The following is a 23,063-nucleotide window of genomic DNA, read 5'->3' on the forward strand; positions in this document are numbered from 1 at the left end:
GCATGTGAATCTCTGCTGGTATGCATAGATATATATGTATATATGTAAATATATATACACACGCATGCATGCACACACACACACACACACACACACACACACACACACACAATATGTCTCTAAATGTATGCATTGTACCTAAGAGGTAAATAGGGAATTTTAAAAAAAGAATTTGTGCTACATATCTTTAATCGCAGTACTCAGGAGGCAAAAGCAGGTGATGTCTGTGAGTTTGAGGCCAGTCTGATCTACAGAGCAAGTTCCAGGACAGCCAGCCAGAGCTACATGGAGAAACCTTGTCTTGAAAAAACAAAAAAGAGAAGAAAAAAAAATGTTTTCTGCAGTAATCTATTATGATATGAATAGACGAACTGGCACCATACATGTGATTTGTTTCAAAATTTGGAGAGGTTGGGGTAGGTAGGAGGGACACTGGGTGACTGTGAGTTAAGACTAGGTGATGGGTGCCTATGTATTTACTGTAGCCATTCCCTGGTTATAGATAAGTTCAAATTTTTCTATAATGAAGTTTGAAGTATGAGCACAAATATAACAAAAAATTAGGTAGCTAATATTAGAAAGTTATTGAAAATACTATCAGGCCGCATATTCCCTCTCAGAGTCTATCATGGCCACCGCTAGGCTTCTGGCACCTTAGTAAACTCCAGACACTAAGCAAGCTGCGTCATCTCCCGCAGGACTGTAGCAGTGGGACAGGCAGAGGACCGCAAGGACGGACAGGAAGGTGCACTATTCACGTGGTGTTTACCCAGTGTCTAACATTTAAAGAATTCAAGAAGTCTTTGGGAAATGAGTGAATGAATGAATGAATGACCCAGGGTACGTAATGGCAGCTAATGGCTACATGTGCAGAAGCAGCAGTTCATATCTGATACTGAAACCTCACTGGCTCACTGGCTTGAGAGGGTTGGGCCTTCTGCTTCACGTAGAATAAGCTCCTTCATAAAGCCACAGACCAGTCAGGATGAACAGCTACAAGTAAACACCAGAATAAAAATAGTTTTAGACACACAATTAGATGTAGGTGTGACCAGCAAATACTCTGATTCTCCAATCTGTTTTGAACAGGGCAGTGCTTCGTCTGTGACTAACAAAGCAAACGGTAAACAGAGCCTGTGTGCTGAGCTATTTGCCAAAGGGGCTGAATATCCAGTCTGCCAGTAAGACACCATGCTTCCCAAAGCTCGAGAACATTGACTGAGATATGTACATATATTTAATCGTATCCCCCAAATTAGGCACTCAACCCTTAAGCATTGGCCACATTTTTCCTTTTCTCTAGAGTATGAAATGGACTCTGATGATGGGGTAGTAGGGTATCTCAAAAACAAAAAACAAACAAACAACAACAACAACAACAACAAAAAGAGAGTGAATTAGAAATCTCCTAGTCCAAATGTTCTGTTGTGTTGATGAAAAGCCAGATGGGTAGGAATGATAAGGAGGAAGTTCTGAACATAGGAGGAGTGGTTATAGCTGGAGAAAGTGCCCCGGGCCAGACTGCTGAGTCTACAGAGCTGAGAACTAGTCCACAGGACTCTAAGCCACAGGAATTACACCTAACCAGATGCCAGCATCAGTCTCAAGTGTAGGCACAGTGTGGATGTAACTATAAACTGAATCACTGAAGACGTGTTTTCTCAGAGCCTTCATCCTAGCACTGAGGAACAGCCATGCTACCTCCTGCTTCAAGAATGGTCTCCAGGCAGCTTCTCTCACCTTCTGTGGTTTCTTAGATGTAGTGCAGTTTACAGTTCTATAAAAACTGTTTTTCAAAATATGATTTATAAAAGATAAGATACAGACTAGACTATCAGCTCTCTGGCTCTCCTTATAATTTAAACTGACATAAAAGCTATATTTAAAACCAGGTATGATGGTATTCTTCTGTATTCCCAGTATTTGTGAGGCTGAGGCAGGAGAACTGCTGTGAGTTGAGAGGTGCTTGGACTCCATGGAAGCATCAGGCTAGCTAGGTAGCCAGGATTATATACTAAGACCTTGACAAGCAAAAGCGAAACTTTTTAAAAAGCTGCACACTACACGTATCAGAACATTACATAGAAACACACATGATAATGTAGTTTTAAAAGTAAGAATGTATGTATGTATGAATGTATGTATGTGTAAGTATGTGTTCTTGAGTGCATATATGTGTACCTCATGCACACAATGCTAGAAGAGGACAGAAAAAGGGGTCAGATCCCTGGGAACTGGTTGTGAGCCACCACGTACTCACTGAGAACCAAACCCAGGTCTTCTGCAAGAGCAGCCAGAGCTCTTAACTGCTAAGCCATCTTTCCAGTTTCATGGTAATGTAGATTGCTAAATATGACAGCTAGCAAAACATTTAAAAGAAGGGAAAGGAAGAATAAATTATGCATTTATATTTCAACAAAGTGCTATGCAAGGTTTGGATCAAATGCACACAAGAAAAAACCTGTAACAGGGACAGGAAGATGAAAAAGACAAACCTTTCTGTCCTCTACTCAAGAGTCAATATTCTAATTACCAATCAGTCATGAGCCCTTACTACTCTAATTCAAGCTAGATGCAAAAAAAGTGATGTATTTGTACTGTGCACCGAATCTGCTCCAAGCACGGTCACCTGCACAGGTAATGCGACTCAGATCCAGAATGACGGCATTAGCAGGGATCCAGAATGACAGATGTTAGCAGGGATCCAGAATGACGGCACTAGCAGGGATTCAGAATGACAGATGTTAGCAGGGATTCAGAATGACGGCGTTAGCAGGGATCCAGAATGACAGATGTTAGCAGGGATCCAGAATGATGGCACTAGCAGGGATTCAGAATGACAGATGTTAGCAGGGATTCAGAATGACGGCGTTAGCAGGGATCCAGAATGACAGATGTTAGCAGGGATTCAGAATGACGGCATTAGCAGGGATCCAGAATGACGGCATTAGCAGGGATCCAGAATGATGGCATTAGCAGGGATCCAGAATGACGGCGTTAGCAGGGATACAGAATGACGGCACTAGCAGGGATACAGAACTTGGTCTCTCAGCTCCTCGCTATTGCATTTCTTAGGATCCTGAAACATCGATGATAGTTCTCTAAGGCTGTGAAAGAGAAAACCAGCTACTTACACTGATGGAGACCATGTTTATTTCTTTGGGAGAAAAGCCTAATTGGGATGTTTCAAGATCCCTGTAGGAAATGCATCATTAGTCCACTAGATTTTTAAAAGGTAAAGCTTGTGGATTTTTCTCCCTTTGAAATGAATGTAGCAAACTTATGTAAACATACAATAGAGTTATTAGGGTAACAGCCCTTTCAATTACGTGGGAAAATGAAAACTAGAGGAGAGTCTCAGGCCACTTGCTGACCTTTGTGTAGCTGTGAGTACAGAACTTAAACCCTTCAGGGATACTGAACAGGTAACTGTCATAAGTCCAAGATGTCTTGCACTGGCTCTAAATTTTTAAAATATTTAATTTGGATTAAAATATTTAATCCAAAGTATTTAATGCTATCTTTTTCATGCACCAGCTTCTAAGAGTTTTCCCTAAAATCCTGATATGCATAAGAATATACCTACATTTTCCCCTTTGCCCCTTGAACTCAAGTCTCCTAAGTTAGCAAACATTTAGGTAAGCTATTTTTACAGAACTTTTTTTTCTCCAATAACTGAAGAATTAACATGATGATTTAAACCCATATTCTCCTTAAAATAAGTCTCATATTTTTATACATTACCAAATATTTTCTGTCAAATAACACAAGAATGTAGTTTTTAAAAATAAAATGGGCAAATCATCATTCCATCATGAACCAACATTAGAGTCAGAACTACTAAAAGGAAAACAGAAAAAAAAGGTGCACAGCTAAAGCTATTAATATATAGTGGAGACAAAGAGTTTATTTTTCAATGAGAATGACAAGAAAAAGAGCCTGACTTTGTATCCCTGCCCAACAGGACTTCCCACCGTAATTAGTGCTTCTCGCCCGGAGGGGAGGAGCTTAGGCTCAGGGTAACTTCATGCAGTAAGGAAAGAACAGTATAAATACTCTAGGGCAGCCATGGGGAGGGTATTATCCACTGCCTCCTCTGCAGGGCAGCCGTGGGGAGGGTATATTTTCCACTGCTTCTTAGGCAGAGGGAGCCAGGAAAGCTGCCCCACACATCTCCCGGAATTCCCAGCACCAGGTAAGCCTCCACTGAGGGTCAATGGGAGACATCCCTGCCAGCTGGCTTGGAAACAGGCTTCATTTAGTCATTATATATCTTTGTGTGTGTGTATGATTTTTAAAAGTGGCTTTCTATCAAAAGGTACCCAGATGAGTTCATTTGTATTCATCTCTTTAAGACATTCTTAATGAAAATGACTGTACAAATTTGCCTTAACGTGAATTTCAATTTATCTCGAAAGTTCTAGCTATTTCAAGTTATGTCAAAGACTATGGGTTATTTAATACAGCCATCTAGTAATGAGACTATTTGGTGCAGGTCATTTTATTTTTAGAGCATTATTTCAAGGTAGTTTCCAAAAACTAGTAAGACATATATATTCATGCAACAAAAACTTTCCTCCTATAATTTTATGGAATATATTCTAAGTATAAAAGGTCAGTCATTTAAAAAAAAAACATGAGATAACTGTATAAAGAATCAGTCTGTGGGACATCACAGAAGTGAGACAGATCAGGAATCAGTCTGTGGGACATCACAGAAGCGAGACAGATCAGGAATCAGTCTGTGGGACATCACAGAAGTGAGACAGATCAGGAATCAGTCTGTGGGACATCACAGAAGTGAGACAGATCAGGAATCAGTCTGTGGGACATCACAGAAGTGAGACAGATCAGTGATGGGCTATGTGTAATCATTCTCTTCTGCTTTCCAGAATCTGTTTGAAAATATGCTGCCACAAATGCCCTTTCTGCTGCTAATATCCTTGACCCTGGCTCATGGAATGTTTTACGCTGAACGGTACCAAACGCCCACAGGCATAAAGGGCCCGCTTGCCAGCCCCAAGACACAATACTTCATCCCATACGCCATAAAGAGTAAAGGTAAACTCGACTGTACATTCTGCTCTATTCCCAGATGGCTAGCATTTTTAATAATGTTAATAATGAACCCCTTAACAAAATAATTTCCAGTCTGTTCTTATTCTATGTTTAAGTCTTGATTGGCTTGAGCTATTACAGCGGAATGATGTGTGGAAATGACAGGTCAGTATAGGAACATAATACCCTGAAGAAGTTGGTATAAGAGAAAGACTGGCAAATATCAAAGACTTTTATATATGGGGGTTACATTTTTTTTCCCTCTCAAATGATGGTTTCATATAATTAACTAATTACACAGACTCTAGAAATAGTAATTCAATAAAATTAAGTTAATTTAAACTAAGAACAATTGCATAGACTAGAAATTTTATGTATTTAATTACTTAAACATTTGCTTTAAAAAACCCTAGCCTGCTGATTGATATTAAAGAAAACTGGTATCAAATAAAACCAGCCCTTAATAAGCCTAATGGTCAAGGGAAGCAGAAATTCTCATAATTACTTACACATTCATATATAGTGTAGTGGGTCAATGCACAAACATAACTGCAAAGTGCTAGCTGTGTGGGCTCAGAGTCCCAAAGGCTGCGGTGAAGTTTAAACGTGTCTACATCGCCGAGTGTGCATGTCTACATTGCTATATTCATGCATGGTTGCTTCCCCTGCTCCTCTCTCAGGGATAGCCTGAGACATTTTATCTTTCTCTGGAATCTATCCCTCACCCGTCTGGCTTCCTTACTATGAAGGATGTCATGAGGAGACAGTACAGGTGAAATAACAAGAGACTTTCCAAGAGGTCAACAATCAGGTCTTATTTTTGCTAATTCCATCTACAACATCAGGCATGATAACTACTGATAATATAAACCATATTCGGATTTTCTTGTCCACAGTATTTTTCAATTTGGCCATATACTTTGTCCTGCATTGAGCAAAGGCTTCAAATGGTAGAGTTTTGGAGACAAGAATTTTGAAAAAAAAAAAAATCAAATGTTTATGTCCTTTTTAGAAGAGAATTTAGATGTTACATGAAAGGCAGCTTAATATTTAAAAAGGGTGGGAGATACTCTTGACTGACTCATAATATAGATAAGCTGAAGGAAAGATAAAAAGTAGAAGGAATGAATAGAAGACAAACTTAACCCACCTTAGAGCAATGAGAGTGGTTGGAAATGCCAACAGGCAGTGATGGGTTCAGCACTGACTACATCCAGACGTTTTTAGTACCTTACACCTTTCAGCATCACAAAAACTGTTGAGTTAAATAAAACCCAAATGCACCACCGTTAAACAGTTAAAAGGATTTCTGTCTTTCTACCTAAAACATACTGGTCATCACCCTACTGTTCTAACAGAACAAATGGAAATATCTTCTTAGCAGATGCAAAGTCAAAAAACTATTTTAAGTACTAAATCTACTGTGGTCTCTTTCTCATAATGAACAGAAATTACATCCACTGCTCTCCATCGCCAGGCAGCAGTGCACTGTAACAAACAGACATGCTCTCACATCCACTGCTCTCCATCGCCAGGCAGCAGTGCACTGTAACAAACAGACATGCTCACACTGAGGTGACAGCAGGAACCCAGACAGTTCCTATGCAATCCCTGGGCAAACCTGCTCAGCACAGACAGGGTCAGCCAAAGCCCGCTCAGCTGTGCTCTAGGGAAGCTACCCGGCCACAGTGCACAGTTGGACATGTAAGAACCTTGAGAGAAGGTAGCTTCGAATCTTGAGGGTGTCTGCTGCCTTGGTCTTACTTTTCTAGACGGCGAGGGACAAGCTGATGGCTATCCCTGCAAATACTCCCGGAAGCCATTCTCACTTGCACTGAGGTGTAGGGTCCCAAGGCAACAGTTCAGGCTACAAAGATCCTCACCCTGTCACTGGAGGTCAAGTGGTGCTAGCCTTTCCAATAACATGTGTTTCCCCTTTGTTTTAACAACAACAACAAAAAATCCCAAACATATCTTCACAATTCCATGACAATTATTTTTGTGTAATGAAAATCCTTATAATTAGTTGCTGAAGCAAATTCTGCACTCGAAAACTATGCCATTTTACTCTAAGCCATTAAAAATCCCTTATTTACTGATCAATTCTAAGTGTGTCCATATTGCACATACTTATCATGAACGTACACCAAAGGTAATCTCAGGAGTTATCTTTGAGAGTTTTAGTAACTACTGTTGTCTGACTACTCTTAAGTGCCAGCTATTTCATTTAATAGGAGAGAGTTAAAAAAAAGTAATGTACTTGCATATCAACAGCTAACAGCTAAAGCAAATTATATTCTTAAAAACATTATCAAAGATAATTTAGAACTGTTAATAACTATCCAGTTTAGTCTCCAGTTTGACTTTTTTTAAGTCATTAAAGTCTTAAGAGTTTATCTAAAAAAGTTTAACTAGAAGGGATAGGTATATGGTTAAGTGTTCAGCTCAGTGGTCAAGCACTCACCTAGCATTCATAAGGACCTGGTTTTGAGGTCTAGAACACAAACGTGCACACACACATACACTCATACACACACTCACACACACACTCACACACACTCTCACACACACTCACACACACACACACACTCACACACACATTCACACATACACTCACACACACACACTCACACACACACACACACACACTCACACACACACTCACTCACACATACACTCACACACACCCCATAAGATAGAATAAATGAACAGATCATAGTTAAACATCACTTTTACAGTTTTGACCTATCTACTGTCCCATCTGATAAATCAGCATGACTTGGTACTGCTTTCCAACAGTACAAAAAAAAAAAAAAAAAAAAAAAAAACATCTAAATGCTTCTGAAAACTTATTTAAAAAGACAACTTAAGTAAAGATTGTATGAGTAAATATTAGAAATCATTTGCAACTTTACTGTCAACTTTACTAGTTAAATGTAATTTCTATGAGAAATAAACTCTTTGTGTGGTGTTTACAATGACTACAGCCAACAGCCGGCAACAAGCTCCATCACCACACTCTATGGTAATGTCTAGTAGACTGTAGGCTAAAAGCATTGCATGCTACATCTGAGGCCTCTGGGTCACATTCTGTGCTTGTCTCATCTCAGTGGTCCAACAGTGTGTTTTTTTACAGGCACTCAAGAAGGGGTTACTAAAGTTAGGTTTAGCACACCAGGGCAGTGCTTTGGTTAAATGAATCCACAGCTTTGTAACATTAAGTACTCCCTGTGTTTTGGTCATCAGTGTGCCTTATCAATGTGCCTTATCAATACATTATGTATAGATCTTGTCATCCTTTGCCTCCGCTGCAAGTCAATCAAGGAGAACAAAAGCCCAAGTGCATATTGGGGTGAAAAATAACAAGTCTAAATGGAAGCTGTTTGGTAGGTGAACGAACGTATCACCCAGACCACCCAGCCCCACACATGACTGGTGTGTGTGTGGAAGTTACCTGGAACACAGGGCACTACCACACTCTGTCCTCATTGTGCTCTCAAAATCTCCAGATTAATGTTACTGACGCTGGGTGATATGTTGCTGTGTCTTACAGGGATTCCAGTAAGAGGAGAACAAGGCATTCCTGGTCCACCAGGCCCAGCTGGTCCTCGGGGACACCCAGGTCCCTCAGGACCACCAGGAAAGCCAGGCTATGGAAGTCCCGGACTCCAAGGAGAGCCTGGGTTGCCAGGACCACCAGGAATATCAGCCACGGGGAAGCCAGGCCTGCCAGGCCTGCCAGGCAAACCAGGGGAGAGAGGACCATATGGACACAAAGGAGACATAGGCCCAGCTGGCTTACCAGGACCCCGGGGCCCTCCAGGCCCCCCTGGAATCCCTGGCCCAGCTGGAATTTCTGTGTCAGGAAAACCTGGACAGCAGGGACTTCCAGGTGCCCCAGGACCTAGGGGATTTCCTGGAGAAAAGGGGGCACACGGAGCCCCTGGTGTGAATGGCCAGAAAGGGGAAACAGGATATGGTGCTCCTGGCCGTCCAGGTGAGAGGGGTCTTCCAGGCCCTCAAGGTCCCATAGGGCCCCCTGGACCCCCTGGAGTGGGAAGAAGAGGTGAAAACGGCTTTCCAGGACAGCCAGGCATCAAAGGTGACCGGGGTTTCCCAGGAGAAACGGGACCATCAGGTCCACCAGGTCCCCAAGGTCCTCCTGGGAAGCAAGGACCAGAAGGTATTGGGAAGCCGGGAGCCACTGGACCCCCTGGTCGGCCAGGTATCCCAGGAGAAAAAGGCCACCCAGGGGCTCCAGGAATAGCTGGGTCTCCAGGAGCTCCTGGCTTTGGAAAACAAGGCTTGCCAGGTTTGAGGGGACAAAGGGGACCTGCTGGTCTTCCTGGGGCTCCAGGTGCCAAAGGAGAACAAGGGCCAGCAGGTCATCCTGGAGAACCAGGTCTGACTGGATCCCCTGGGAATATGGGGCCCCAGGGACCTAAAGGAATCCCAGGGAACCATGGTATTCCAGGTGCTAAAGGGGAGACAGGTCTGGTTGGGCCTGCAGGGCCCCCCGGGGCTAGAGGAGCAAGGGGTCCCCCTGGGTTAGATGGAAAAACAGGGTACCCTGGGGAGCCAGGTCTCAGTGGCCCCAAGGGTAACCCAGGGTTACCAGGACCAAAAGGTGATCCTGGAGTGGGAGGAGCCCCTGGTCTTCGAGGTCCTGTTGGCCCTGTAGGAGCTAAAGGAGTGCCTGGACACAATGGTGAGGCAGGTCCAAGAGGTGAACCTGGAATACCAGGTACCAGGGGCCCCATTGGGCCACCAGGTGTCCCAGGATTCCCTGGATCTAAGGGTGACCCTGGAAACCCAGGTGCTCCGGGCCCAGCTGGCATAGCCACTAAGGGCCTCAATGGGCCCACTGGTCCTCCAGGTCCTCCTGGTCCAAGGGGCCACAGTGGAGAACCTGGACTCCCAGGTCCCCCAGGACCCCCAGGTCCCCCAGGCCAAGCAGTCATGCCTGATGGCTTCACAAAGGCAGGCCAGAGGCCCAGGCTTTCTGGGATGCCTCTTGTCAGTGCTAACCATGGGGTAACAGGCATGCCTGTGTCTGCTTTTACTGTCATTCTCTCCAAAGCTTACCCAGCAGTAGGTGCCCCCATCCCATTTGATGAGATTCTCTACAACAGGCAGCAGCATTATGACCCAAGATCGGGAATCTTTACCTGTAAGATCCCAGGCATATACTATTTCTCCTACCATGTGCATGTGAAAGGGACTCATGTTTGGGTAGGCCTGTATAAGAACGGCACGCCCATGATGTACACGTATGATGAGTACAGCAAAGGCTACCTGGATCAGGCTTCTGGGAGCACAATCTTGGAGCTCACAGAAAATGACCAGGTGTGGCTCCAGTTGCCCAATGCAGAATCAAATGGCCTCTACTCCTCTGAATATGTCCACTCATCCTTCTCAGGATTCCTAGTGGCTCCCATGTGAGCACTTCCTGTCAAGCTCATCCTATTCTCTGCTTACAAAGGCTTTCCCCCCAATTCCATCGCGCCCTCCCTGGAGATGCATATGGAGGTAGGCTAAAAGTAATGTGAACAACTTAAACTTTCTAAAGTGCACTCTGGGACCAAGTTTCTCCTGTAAAAGTGAGCAGCAACAGTGGGTATGTGAGGATCCTCCCGAAGACTCAGCAGTCCGAAAGCCCTGGGGGGTTCGGTCATTCCATCAATATTTACATTTTTTAACAGAAGCTTTTTAAAAAAAGCCTCACAAAAACAGAAATAAGACTCTAACTCACCATAAATCTCATTTCAAAAACTAAACATTCCCTTGTCAAAAAAGTCCATTTTTAATAATATGAGAACATCTAGGAAACATGCAGGAAATATCACGCAACTTTATATTCTTTAAATACTTGAATATTCAAATTTAAATGACACTGTATACCCTAGGATATTTCTGATGGTGCATCACTTGATGGCTCATACAACCCCTTTGTCAAGATAAATTCAAATGCACAGGTACACACATAGTTTTTGAAGTGCATATAAGAAACCAAAATACTGTACTAAAATTAATTTCACTTACAAGGTGCTTTGTCACAGCCGCTTCAAGCTTTTCTGCAGTTGCAGAAAGTCCGCATGCCTGGTGCAACTTGGAAACAGGTGTCTGACTTACGTCAGCAACACTGTGATTGCTCGGACTACATTCCTTGCATTTTTGTAAAATGATTTTATGGGCTTATGCAACATCGGAATAGAGACTGTGTGCCTTCCAATCCAGTGGAAGTATAAACTAACATTAACGGTTTCAACATCAGACTAGAAATGAAAAGACATTATTTATTTATACTCTGTACTGTATTTTTACATTATTGTTTAAAACTGGTACACTGTACCTCACTTATTAAGGCCCAGAGTATTTAATCTACTTGATATTACAAAGCAATAAAATGACATGAAAAGATTTTATTGTATGCTGAGTTCATTTCCAGGCGACAACAGGCTGTTTTCAACCAAGCTTTACAGCTTTTCATTGGCTGAAGCTAATAAGAAAAACAGTGAAGCAGTGGATGACTTTACACCTGTCATGGGTTTGTCTCTCTGTCAAGGTGGGAATGGCACATGCCAAGTACTGTGAGGATGTAAAACCAGCCTCTATGAGCCTGGACCCAAGCTGATGAGTAGACAAAGGGAAATAAAAATATGTAAACATCACTTCAAAACACAGGTTTTGTCTTAGAGGGAGAGAAGAAGATGTCACACAAATATCAAACTGGAACAAATATCCTACAATTATTATTTATTGCCTTAGCACATTTTAGTCATAATATTTAAAATTATTTTGGTGGCTTGATTTAATGAAAAGGAGGCTTTTTTTTTTTTTTGGTGTCAATCAAAAGGCAACATATTTCAAAACTTAAAATCCTGCTGATTAGCCAGTCTGACTCAATCACTAGGGCAGCGTAACATAAAGGCTATTCACTCCCTGAAAGAAGAATCTCTGTAAACCTGCAGCAGAGGAAAACTACAAGTCTTAGCTTGGGGGTGGCAGTAACCCTGCTGCCATTGTAAGCCAACCACTCCTGTTCCTTAGGCAATGAGATAGAGTGGAGTCAAGTCCATTATCTGTCCCTCCATCACTACCACGCTGAGGGTCACAGGTGTCACTAGCTCCCATCCTAAGCCAGAAAACAAGGACTAGGACTTTCATTCTAGAAAACCTCCTCCTGCCCGGGAGAGATGCACTGGGAGACTTTTGGAGGCAGCTGGACAAACTGGCTCAGACTCCTGACAGCTACAACCACAGAACAGATATAAATACAGGGATCAGGACTAAGTTTAGAGTAAACATCTTTACCAGATTAAACCCCAAGTAAGAAGGAAAAGAGGTAGACACTATCTAATTCAGTAGACATGGGCGGTTAACAAACCTCTACTGGGAGGCCTCTCTTCACGTTACTCACCCTTAAAGGCTGACATTTTAAAATTGTGTTGTATACCAGCAACTACATCCTTCCAAAAATCAAATGTTTTTTGACCTCTGTTCTGCTAAAAAAAGAAATTTCCAAATGTAACAAGTACAGTGATTCTGCTTCTAAACATAGTGGTAAGCTACAGCACATCGTTACATGTATCTACTTTAAGGTACGATTTCGGGTTTTAGAAAACATGACAGGCTAATACAGAAATACGCCTCAAAATTCACTGCTCTAAGTCAACACACAAATAAATATCACTAAATATTACTGCAGTTCATGTAGCCCAACTAAGGGAAAAATTTCCACTCATAACAGCCTAAAGCTACTATATCTAACTATACAAGAAATTTACAAAGTTCTATAGTTTCTGAGATGACAGAACACACTTCTTACTGCATGATGGTAATACAGGGCCCAAAGCAGCTTAGTTCAGAATTCACCTGCATTTCTACATAAAAATCAGTAAGTTACTGCAGCGGGATGACTGAATTGCTAAATCCAAAATGGAAATCATTTTATGGAAAATTTTCCAAGCTAGCAAAAAAAAAATTATACCCAACTACACAACTCTCCAGCTCTTTGCTTCAAAGAAACATTGACACTGTCCTCTCTTTATACAAAGAGACCACTACACATTTTACATAATGTACATACATTACTAACTACAGAAGACTGAGTGACGATCTGGGCTGAAGACCAGCAGCACAGCTCGTGCCTGGAAGCTCAGCAACCTGGGTTTGCTCCCCAGGCTTGGGGGAGACGAAGAACCGAGCCTCCCCTGACCCCCATTCATGTCAGATAAGAACAGACTCCATTTTATGCTAATAAAAACTGCAATGCTGAGAATCTACTTCAGTGGGGATATGTATGCATGCTCTAGGCCCCTGAGGAAAATCCCCAGCATCAAACCAAACCAAAAATCGTTCTTGCTCAATGAAAATATTCACGAATGTCTGACTGAGATTCTCATTTTCGTAATAAGCCACTTATACACTTAATTATGATTTTGAAATACAATGTATGTAAAAAGCAAAGATATACTGACATGCAAGCCCAGTTACATTCATAGGTCTTAAGTCTACATATAAATTGAAATTATGAGATTTGTTTCATCTGGGTAGGCATAAAGCAAAAGATTAATTAAAAAATGTTGCTTCATGTTTCTGGTTTGATTTTTAGAATACATAAGACATATGGAATTCTTCTTAATTAACTGTACTGCTTTTTTTTAAATCTGCTAATGAAAGCAAGAAACTATTTGTTTTGAGCATATTTTGTTCCTTTTTCTAGACTTTTTTGCCCCCTACTGGAGAAGAGGGTGTCCTTTTCTTGACCAAACTTCTTTTTTTAAAAGGGTACCATTATTTAATTTTCCAAAAATATTTTTGACCAATTTCCCCATGTTATGCTTCCTTGGTCACCTCTGAAACCATCCAAAGAAAACAGTGAAATCTCAACCTAAGAGTTACACATAATTAGCTCCTCTTACTTATGACTAAATACAGGGTTTTTTTGTTAAAAAAGCCTGAGTGCCTACTCACCTTAGTTAAACAGTCGACCACTCTGGCGCACAGAAGAGCTCCTGGCAGGTCAAAGTAGTTATCATAGAAATAACACTTTCCTAAAACAAACAAACAAACAAAATCAGTGCTGCCTGCTCGTGGAAAACAGTAACACGTCTCATTTAATTACCTGCGAAGCCCCTGCTTTATGCCAGTCTGTGTGTTGGAGGTACGGGAAGAGGTGTGCGTGTGTAGTGTGCATCTACAAGTGGAGGCCAGACGACAACGGGTGCCACCATCCACCATTCCTCAGGCACCCTGCACCGTTTGTTTTTAAGGACATTGGCTTCCATGTGTTTCCACTTCCAAGCACTGGGATTACAAGGGCATGTGCCGCCATGCTAGGGTTTGTAAAGGTGACCTCTGCAGACTGGCTCAGATCCTCCCTAGCCTTTTCAATTCAAACTGCCATTGCTACAGCGTATCCTTTTTTTCATAGTTTAAAGATTGATTTTTTTTTTTTAATGGAGTGTGTTTGAAGATTGTCTCTGCATGTATGCATGCACTATATGGGCGCCTGGTGCCTGTGGAGGCCAACAGAGGGTGTGAGAGCCCCTGGAACTATAAAATGCAATATGAAGAAGCCATAATATATTACTAGTCACCAAATTTCATAACAGTCAAATCTAACATTAGAGTCCTAGGAAACGTTGTCCACAAACTGCCCTAATACCTGTGCCGACTAACCCATGCAAACACTGCATTGCATTCCGCTTTCATGCTACTTCAGACAAATCGGAAAACCTGAGAACATTCAGGGTAATTAAGACAGGGAAAAAAGTCATGCCACATGAATGGACCATATCGGAAAAACTCAAGAGTATGGGATACTCCAGGGCGTCACCTGAGAAGAGGAATAGGTTTATTCTGTGTGGCCACATCTGTCACCTTTGGATTTCCACGTCCCAGGCATCTGACTTCAGCTATGCTGCTGAGCAGCACAGCACAGCAGATATAACAGAGTCCAGTCACATGCTTTCTCCCAAAGGCCCTGGAACCACATGGCCCAGATGGCCAACTCAACTAACTCACCTCAACTTCCCTGAAATCTCAGTGAAATCCAGAGCCCATCGTTCCCTATAATACTATAGGGCTATGTAAGCATAGTCTAATTTGCATTGTGGAATCATTAGACCTTTTATCTTCATACTTCTCTACACTTATAAAATTTTATTTGTGAGATGGGAGAAGGCTCAGTGGTTAAGAGCATGCACTATTCTTCCAGAGAACCTGAGTTTAGATCCCAGCACTCATGATTCCAAACACTTGTAACTCAGTTCCAGGGTGTATTGACATTCCTCTTCTGGCCATTGTGTGTACCTGCACTTAAAAAGTTTTATTTTTAAAAGAGGCAGCCCTTTATTGCGTATCACAGTCTGATACCCATGTGGGGCACCAGAGAGAAAAACTGGTAAGGTTGTTGAAAGTTTGGAACCCTGGTAAATCAGTATATCTCATAATTGAGAATGGCAGGCATTTGAACTAGCTCCGACCAAGTTCTTGTCCTAGAACACATGACCACAGCACCCCAGTAAAAGGACCATGACAACAAGTCACATAGTTTAGAACCTAGAGTTCTCCATGCTACTGAGGTATCTAGACAGGCCCCAAGGGTTTAGCCAATGAGCTTCCCTTCCTGGGCATCCCTTCCTGCAAAAAAGTATTTATCTCTGGCTCACCCTGGGTGAGACATATGTATCTTCATCTGCCATGAATAAAACAGTTCGGACAGGCAAGGTCTGTCTCCTTTAAGAACTGCTGCGGGGGTTTGGGGGGCCCTTCCTCATACAGAGTGGCATCCCAGTCTCCTTCCTTACTGCTCACACTCACTCGGAGCCAAGCTGGACACACGTGCCATCACAGTCCCTAGCAGTGAATATGCTCACAGGAGTTGGAGAACTGCAGCATCTGTCCCAGCACCATCGTTTCTCACCCAGAGAAACACAAGCTGGGGTCCCTATCTTAGCTGCCTTTCCCCTTCCCTGAGTGGCATGTTGGTGGCCACCCTGAGTGGCATGTTGGTGGCCACCCTGAGTGGCATGTTGGTGGCCACCCTGAGTGGCATGTTGGTGGCCACCCACCAGCAAGTGAGAAACACAACCCAGTGCCCTTGCCCTCTGCACTTCACCTCCCCTGAGCGGCAGGCACATCCATGGGGTTCACACACCCCGTTGGTGAGGCAGAAATGCAGAATGACAATCCAAGGCTCTGCACATCTGGATGACAACTCTGCCTAACAAATTCAACCAATTGTAATCAACCAATAGGTAATATTCAACCAATTCAAAATCACCAAGATGAGCGTGGGGAAATGAAGCTGAAGGAGCTGTCAATTCAAAGAAAGAGCACCCCTGGGTGGGCACACAGTCAACAAATGAGCCTGTCATAACTGGGTACCTGGTTTTTCGTAGTTGTGGAATATTTTGCTTTTAAAAATATTCAAGATGTTGAATAGCTTCTGAAGCAGAACACTTAGCTATGTGCTTAGCTTTCCTTGGAAAAGACGTGGGGACAGGGAAACTGAGGACAGAGCATGTTACTAACTTCTGCAGAAAGAACCCAGTCCAGCTGAGGGATGCACCATCTTCAGGGTGGTCCTTTTACTTCAGAATAAACATGGGTAAAAGGAGCTTCAAGAGAAGTTTCATCACACCAGTGGAAATGTGGCTTTGAAAGTACAGCCAAACAGAAAACATACACATCTGAAAAATAATACAGTGCTATCTAATAATCCTAGTGCTATAAAGTTAAATCCATTCCTTTGGATATCTTGCTTGGTCAGAGGGGAGAGAGGTTGTTTCTTTGTGTCCTCATACTGCAGTAACAGGCTGAAACTGAAGCAACGTGAGTGAGGGATGAGCCCTACCTGAGCAGCAAGGAATGTTGTCTGACGCACAGGGCTTGTCTGATGTACAGCGTTTGTCTGACACACAGTGCCTCCACTCCTTCTTGCCATAGGCCTCAGTCAGTGCCTCTGGAGTCATCATCTTGGTGCCGTGGCTTGCCCTGTTGAAGAGAAAGGACTGCAGAGCTTGGTACAGTTCCCTCGATTACATCTGTGACGACACTGAAACTACTGAACCGCAGTCCCACTGGACTTAACACGTGATCCTCCTGCCTCAGCTTCCTGAGTGCTACCCACAGGCCACTATGCTCAACTATTGCTTTTGTTTTTATGTATCTGGTTTTCACCTGGGTTGATCTCAACCAGTCTGGGATTCTATAAGCTCTTCATGGTTATAGCATAACAGTCAACAGACTACGCACTTAAGGCAGAAAACACTTGCCTAAGTACACAAGTGAACGTAGACCAGTTCAAAGCTCAGTCTGGATGCTCTGGGGTTTCTACCACAGCCCTGGCTCTTCTACTTAACCTACCCACTAGCAAATGAGGAGGAGCTTCCCTATGTAAGGACACTGCTGCAGAAGGTCCTGTCATTTTGTAGAAAAGCTGTGGTATCATCAAAAGAAGAGACAAAGCCAGTGTGGCAGCACATGCTTGGAATCCCAGCTCCTCCAGAGGATAAAAGCCATTCTAGAAACCTTAAGAGAATCCATGTCTCAGACATAAAAGGAAAGAGAAAGCACTGGGAATGTAAACTGGTGGTAGGAAATTAGTCTAGCGTACGTGTGGTCCTGGATTCTAACCCCAGTAACATGCACATGTGTACAGACACACACACACACACACACACACAGCAAGAGCAAACCATATCCAACTGGAACACTGAGGAGACAGTGACGTAGACTGGGTGGAAAGGGAAGAAGAGCAGGTAGGGTATGAGCCACAGCAGCTTCACGGAAGTGGTAAGCACCTAGTACCAGGGGCCTGTGGAAACAGGAGTGGACAATCCACCCACACAAGGACACACAAACCAGATCAACAAACACGATGGAATTACACTGGCAAGCAGCAGCCAGAGGAATGTACCAAATAGAACAGGATGCAGAAAGAGCTAGGTTCTATGCTCAGAATATTGCTTCTGCTTCACTAGGGTGATGTTAGGGGTCTCTCACTTTTCACCCCGTGACCCGTGAAGGCTGATATTTTATATAGTTCTTTAAGAGAACATACAGTGTATTTAATTTGGGTTGGAGAATAATCTGAAGGGGAAAATGAAAATGAAGAACAGAGTTCTCTTCTCTAGAGGCCGACACTTCAGAAGAAGTCTACAGGCCAACGCGAGCAGACAAATATCTACTGTGTAGGATCAAAGAAATCATCAAGGAGATGAAAGTGTGCTAGAGAACTTCAGGTTATTCAGAAGTTGAATTGGGAAAGCCAGAGACTGCGCAGACAGACAGACAAAAATGAACAACTAGAGAATGACTGAAGATTTCACAGAAAACCACCAACTTGACTCTCTAGACTTAAAGGTCATGGGCACTGTATTTGCATACAGATAGACACATCCCCTAGCTGCCTGAAAAATAGGCAAATAAAGGACAAAATAATTAGAGATAAGGCCATACGTGTTTCTTTTAGACACACCTCAGGGGAGAGTCTGGGGGAAATAGGAAAACAACTTGATTACAAAATAAATGATCTTTCAAAAGTATCTAAAGAGGGAGTGCTTGCAGGGGCTCCACACTGAATCTTCTTAGACGCTGAACAAATGGGTATAAACAATAACAGAGCACTGTATGGTGTTGGCATGACGACACTGTGATGGGTATAAACAATAACAGAGCACTGTATGGTGTTGGCATGACGACACCGTGATGGGTATAAACAATAACAGAGCACTGTATGGTGTTGGCATGACGACACTGTGATGGGTATAAACAATAACAGAGCACTGTATGGTGTTGAGCACTGTATGGTGTTGAGCACTGTATGGTGTTGTCCTCACTCCACAATGCTCCCCCTAAGACTCAGCGGTGACGGCAGCTTCTTATTAACTGCTTTTCATACCCTGATCAACCCAAGAGGTCTGTGTGCACTCAGAGAAGATGGATGAAAAGGGAAGCAGAATGTGGGCTGATCTGGTCCATAAGGAGCCCTCATGAGGGCCTACAGTGGTATACACAGACCACCAAACCCTACCCAGTACCCATCAGCATCTTCTTTAATCAAAGGATCCCTGATGGTATTCTAAGTACCCAGTGAAAAACAAAAGTGTGATATCCATGATCTTTTGAGGATGTGGATCAAGCGGAACACTCCTACACTGTACAATGGAGTTAAACTTGTACAACCATTCTGGAAATCAATTTGGTGGCTTCTCATTAGAAAATGGGAATAGATTTACCTCAGGTACCAGCTATACCACTCCTGGGTATGTATGTACCCAAAAGATGCTCCATCATCCCACAAGGACTCTTGCTCAACTATGTTCACAGTAGCCTCATTTGCAATAGCCAGAAACTGGACACAACCCAGATGTTCCTTAACTGAAGAATGGATAAAGAAAATGTGGCTTATTTACACACTGGAGTACTACCCACCTATCAAAAAGAAGGATATAAAGAATTCCGCAGGCAAACGGATGGAACTTGAGAATATCATCCTGAGTGAGGTAACCCAGACCCAAAATACATGGATGGTATGTACTCACTGATAAGTGGATAATAGCTATTAAGTACAGGAAAACCACACTACAATCCACATACCCAAACCCAAATAACAAGGAGGGGCCGAGGGAGAATGGTTGAATCTTTCTCAGAAGGCAAAATCAAATAGATTTCAGAGGTGGCTGAAGGGAGGGACCTGAGTGGGAGAGAAGAGAGGGAGGGAAGGGCATGAGGTGTAGGAGAGCAGAGAAGAGGGAATGGAAATTGGCTGGGGGCATCTCTAGGATATGCCAGAGACCTGGGACAGAGGTGAGGGCAGGGAGGCCCCAGGGTGTCTACATAGTACACTCTAGCTGAGACTCCTAGAAGTACGGATGTGGATCCTAAAGTGGCCACTTCCTGTAGCCAGGCAGAACTCCCAATGGAAGGACAAGGACAGAACCCAGCCACAACCTTTGACCCAACACGTGTCCTGCCTCTAAGATATGCAGGGACAAAGACAGAGCAGAGGTGGAGAGAAGAGCTGCCCCCCCACCAATGACTGCCCCAAATTGAGACCCATCCCATGGGCAAGAACCAATCCATGACAATGTTAATGACACTCTGACAGGAACCTAGCATAACTGTCCTCTGAGGACAGGCTCCACCCAGCAGCTGACTGAAACAGATACAGAGACCCAGATCAAAACATTAGATGGAGCTCTGGGAGTCTTGTGGAAGAGTTGGGGGAATGACTGAGGGACCGGAAGAGAATAGGGATTCCACAGAAAGACCAACAGAGGAAACTAACCCAGACCTGTGGGGGCTTCCAGAGTCTGACCACCAATCACAGAGCATATATGGGCTGGACCTATGTCCCCCCACACTTATGCAGCCGATGTGCAGCTTGGTCTTCACGTGGGTCCTCCAACGACTGGAGCGGGGTCTGTCCCTGCCTCCTGCCTGCCCATAGATCCTGTTCCTCTAGCTGGGCCACCTTGTCTGGTCACTGTAGCAGAGGATATACCCAGACCTGCAGTGACCTGATGTGCCCGGGGTGGTGGTGGAATGGTGGTGGGGTGGTAATATGGGAGGGGGTCCCCTCTTATTATTGGAGGAGAAAGGGAAGGGGAATGCGGGTAGAGGGTGGTGATACTGGGATATAAAGTGAATAAATAAATTTTTAAAAAAGGGTAGGCAACGACACAAAGCATGTTATTTTCTACTGTACTTCCTGCAAAATATTTCTAAGAAGTTAAAAGGAATACAGCGCTATTATCTGTCATATGATTGACTAAAATAATAACCCCTATAGTACAATAATAACAAGGCATCTTGGAAACTCTGACCACAATAGCATCGCGTTACCTGAGCACAGTGCCATCAGCTGCAAGTTTAATGAAGGTCCCGTCTTCCAGATCCAACGCCAAACCCTTGCAACTAAAATAGAAACATCTGATTACCAATCAGCTCATACACTGAATTTACCTCAGAGGAAAAAAATCTGCAGCATTAAATGTTACAATGTTAAAGAGATTTTTCTCGCTTGAACAAAGGATACGTTAATCAATGAGGGTGAGCATCCAGGAACATTAAGTCTCACTTAAAAACAGGAAGTCTTTAGACTTTTGTAAATAAATAAATAAATAAATAAATAAATAAATAAATAGGACGTGACTCAAAAGAAAAAATACTAAATGAAGATTATCCTGTATCTTGTTAAAATGCTTTCCGTTATCTAAAATACATGGGCAGGTGAGATGGTTCAGTGCATAAAAGTGATTGTTGAGCAAAGCTGACAACCAAAGTTCAGGCCCAGACACGTGGTGGAAGGGAAAACAGACTCCTGACCTTCATATGTGTACCGTAGCACATGTATGGCTGTCCCTGCACACACACACACACACACACACACACACACACACACACACACACACGAGCATGCAGGAGCAAACAAACACACACATAAAACACATACAAACAGAAAGATGCTCATGAATACCCACATCCACACACATTTAAAATGCACAGGCTAACCTCTTTGCCAGGGTGTTTTCTACATTGTTTCTAATGTACTTCCACATAGTTTTACTTTTAAAAACTTACCCTCGGGTCAAGGAATATTACTGAAGACTAGTAAAAGAAGGTTAAAATACTAAGTTCTAGGTTCTTTACCATAAAAGACTTGTGGGATCTGGACAAGACTGGATACATTCACTGTTATGAATAATAACAGCGCAGCAGCACATGGCTGGCAAAGAGCAATGGCAGACACACATGGAAGGCTGCTTGGGCAGACGCACGTGGGGGGCTGCTTGGGCAGACGCACGTGGGGGGCTGCTTGGGCAGACGCACGTGGGGGGCTGCTTGGGCAGACGCACGTGGAAGGCTGCTTGGGCAGATGCACGTGGAGGGCTGCTTGGCAGTCATTGCTTACTTTCCTTCACAGTAAAGTTTCTAGGAACAATCATTTCACATGGGAAGAGCTTTGTGCTACCTCCCAGGACAGAAAGGATGTGCTGAAAGTCAAACAGATCTCCGAGGGATGCTCAGTGCATGATCACTCTGCATGTATTCTTTATGATTATTAGTTAAAACCTAACAAGTATTTTCTAACTTCTAATTCATTTGTGTGTTTTTATGTGTTCACATGTGTACACTTATGTGTAGGAGTGAGTCAGAAGGCGACAACAGGTACCCTCCCATCTATCCACCTTACTTTTTAACACAGCATCTCTCACTGAACCTGGAGCTCACCAGTTGGCTAAGCTGACTGGACAGGAAGGCATCCTCCTGCCTCTGCTGCCCTAAGGCTGGGATGGGAGCAGCTACTGCACTCATCCACTCTTCCATCCCTCCTCCTCACTTTCTCTCATCTGAGAATTCTGTGCATATGTACAGTATGCTTTGATCACACTCTCCTGTCCATGCTCCAAGTCTTCCACACCTTCCCTACTACCTCTTAACTCCGTGTGTGAGTGTGTGTGTGTGTGTGTGTGTGCTAAAACCAGAGTCCACTTGTGGCCACTGGTTTTACCAAGTGAAATGTGAAATTAGTTAATGGACAAAATAACTTCTATTCTAAAAGTTTTATGTTTACTGTACTTTGAACATGTTTAGACTTTAATATGAAAATGAACTTTCAGTTTGTAACCACTTGTACATGGTTAGCCTCTCAGAGGCCCCATCCTTGAAGAAAATGGATGTTCCCTCTTCTTAGAAGCCCTCAACTGTCAATAGCTCATCAGCTAAGGGTGGGATTTGGTCCCATCTCCCCGATCCATGCTTGGGTTTTATCTGGCTTGAGCTTACCCAGGACTGGTGCATGCTTTTGTTCCTCTGCGAGTCCTATGTGCAACCATCCGGTTGTTTCCTGAGAATGGCTCCCTTGCAGTCACTTACCACTTTTACCCTTTAGGATCTTTCCACTTTCTCTTTTTGCAATGATCCCTGGGCGTGGGAGGCACTCAGCTCCTTTTGTTTTGGTGGGCTCTGGAAGACTGAACAAATCTCTT

The 23,063-nt window shown here is 43.3% G+C and overlaps 2 protein-coding genes across 4 annotated transcripts in view; one reads left to right on the forward strand and one right to left on the reverse strand.

Moving 5' to 3' along the window:
- Window positions 1-23,063, reverse strand: part of Nt5dc1 (5'-nucleotidase domain containing 1) — a 132,457-nt gene that overhangs the window by 100,499 nt on the left and 8,895 nt on the right. For 2 of the 3 annotated variants that reach the window (XM_031348744.1, XM_031348742.1), the window contains exons 3-6: window positions 20,917-20,988; window positions 16,922-17,061; window positions 14,035-14,114; window positions 12,479-12,563 (exon numbers count right to left, since the gene is read on the reverse strand). In XM_031348744.1, the coding sequence (XP_031204604.1) occupies window positions 12,479-12,563; window positions 14,035-14,114; window positions 16,922-17,061; window positions 20,917-20,988 (377 nt within the window). The remainder of the gene's footprint in view (window positions 1-12,478; window positions 12,564-14,034; window positions 14,115-16,921; window positions 17,062-20,916; window positions 20,989-23,063) is intronic. The other variant, XM_031348743.1, reaches the window with a different exon arrangement.
- On the forward strand, window positions 4,899-11,489 carry Col10a1 (collagen type X alpha 1 chain). The gene is made up of 2 exons (XM_031348741.1): window positions 4,899-5,061; window positions 8,612-11,489. Exons 1-2 carry the CDS (start codon window positions 4,908-4,910, stop codon window positions 10,498-10,500), a joined length of 2,043 nt encoding a protein of 680 aa, XP_031204601.1. The 5' UTR covers window positions 4,899-4,907; the 3' UTR covers window positions 10,501-11,489.

The sequence above is a fragment of the Mastomys coucha genome, unplaced genomic scaffold, assembly GCF_008632895.1.
Source record: "Mastomys coucha isolate ucsf_1 unplaced genomic scaffold, UCSF_Mcou_1 pScaffold3, whole genome shotgun sequence".
NCBI lineage: Eukaryota > Metazoa > Chordata > Mammalia > Rodentia > Muridae > Mastomys > Mastomys coucha.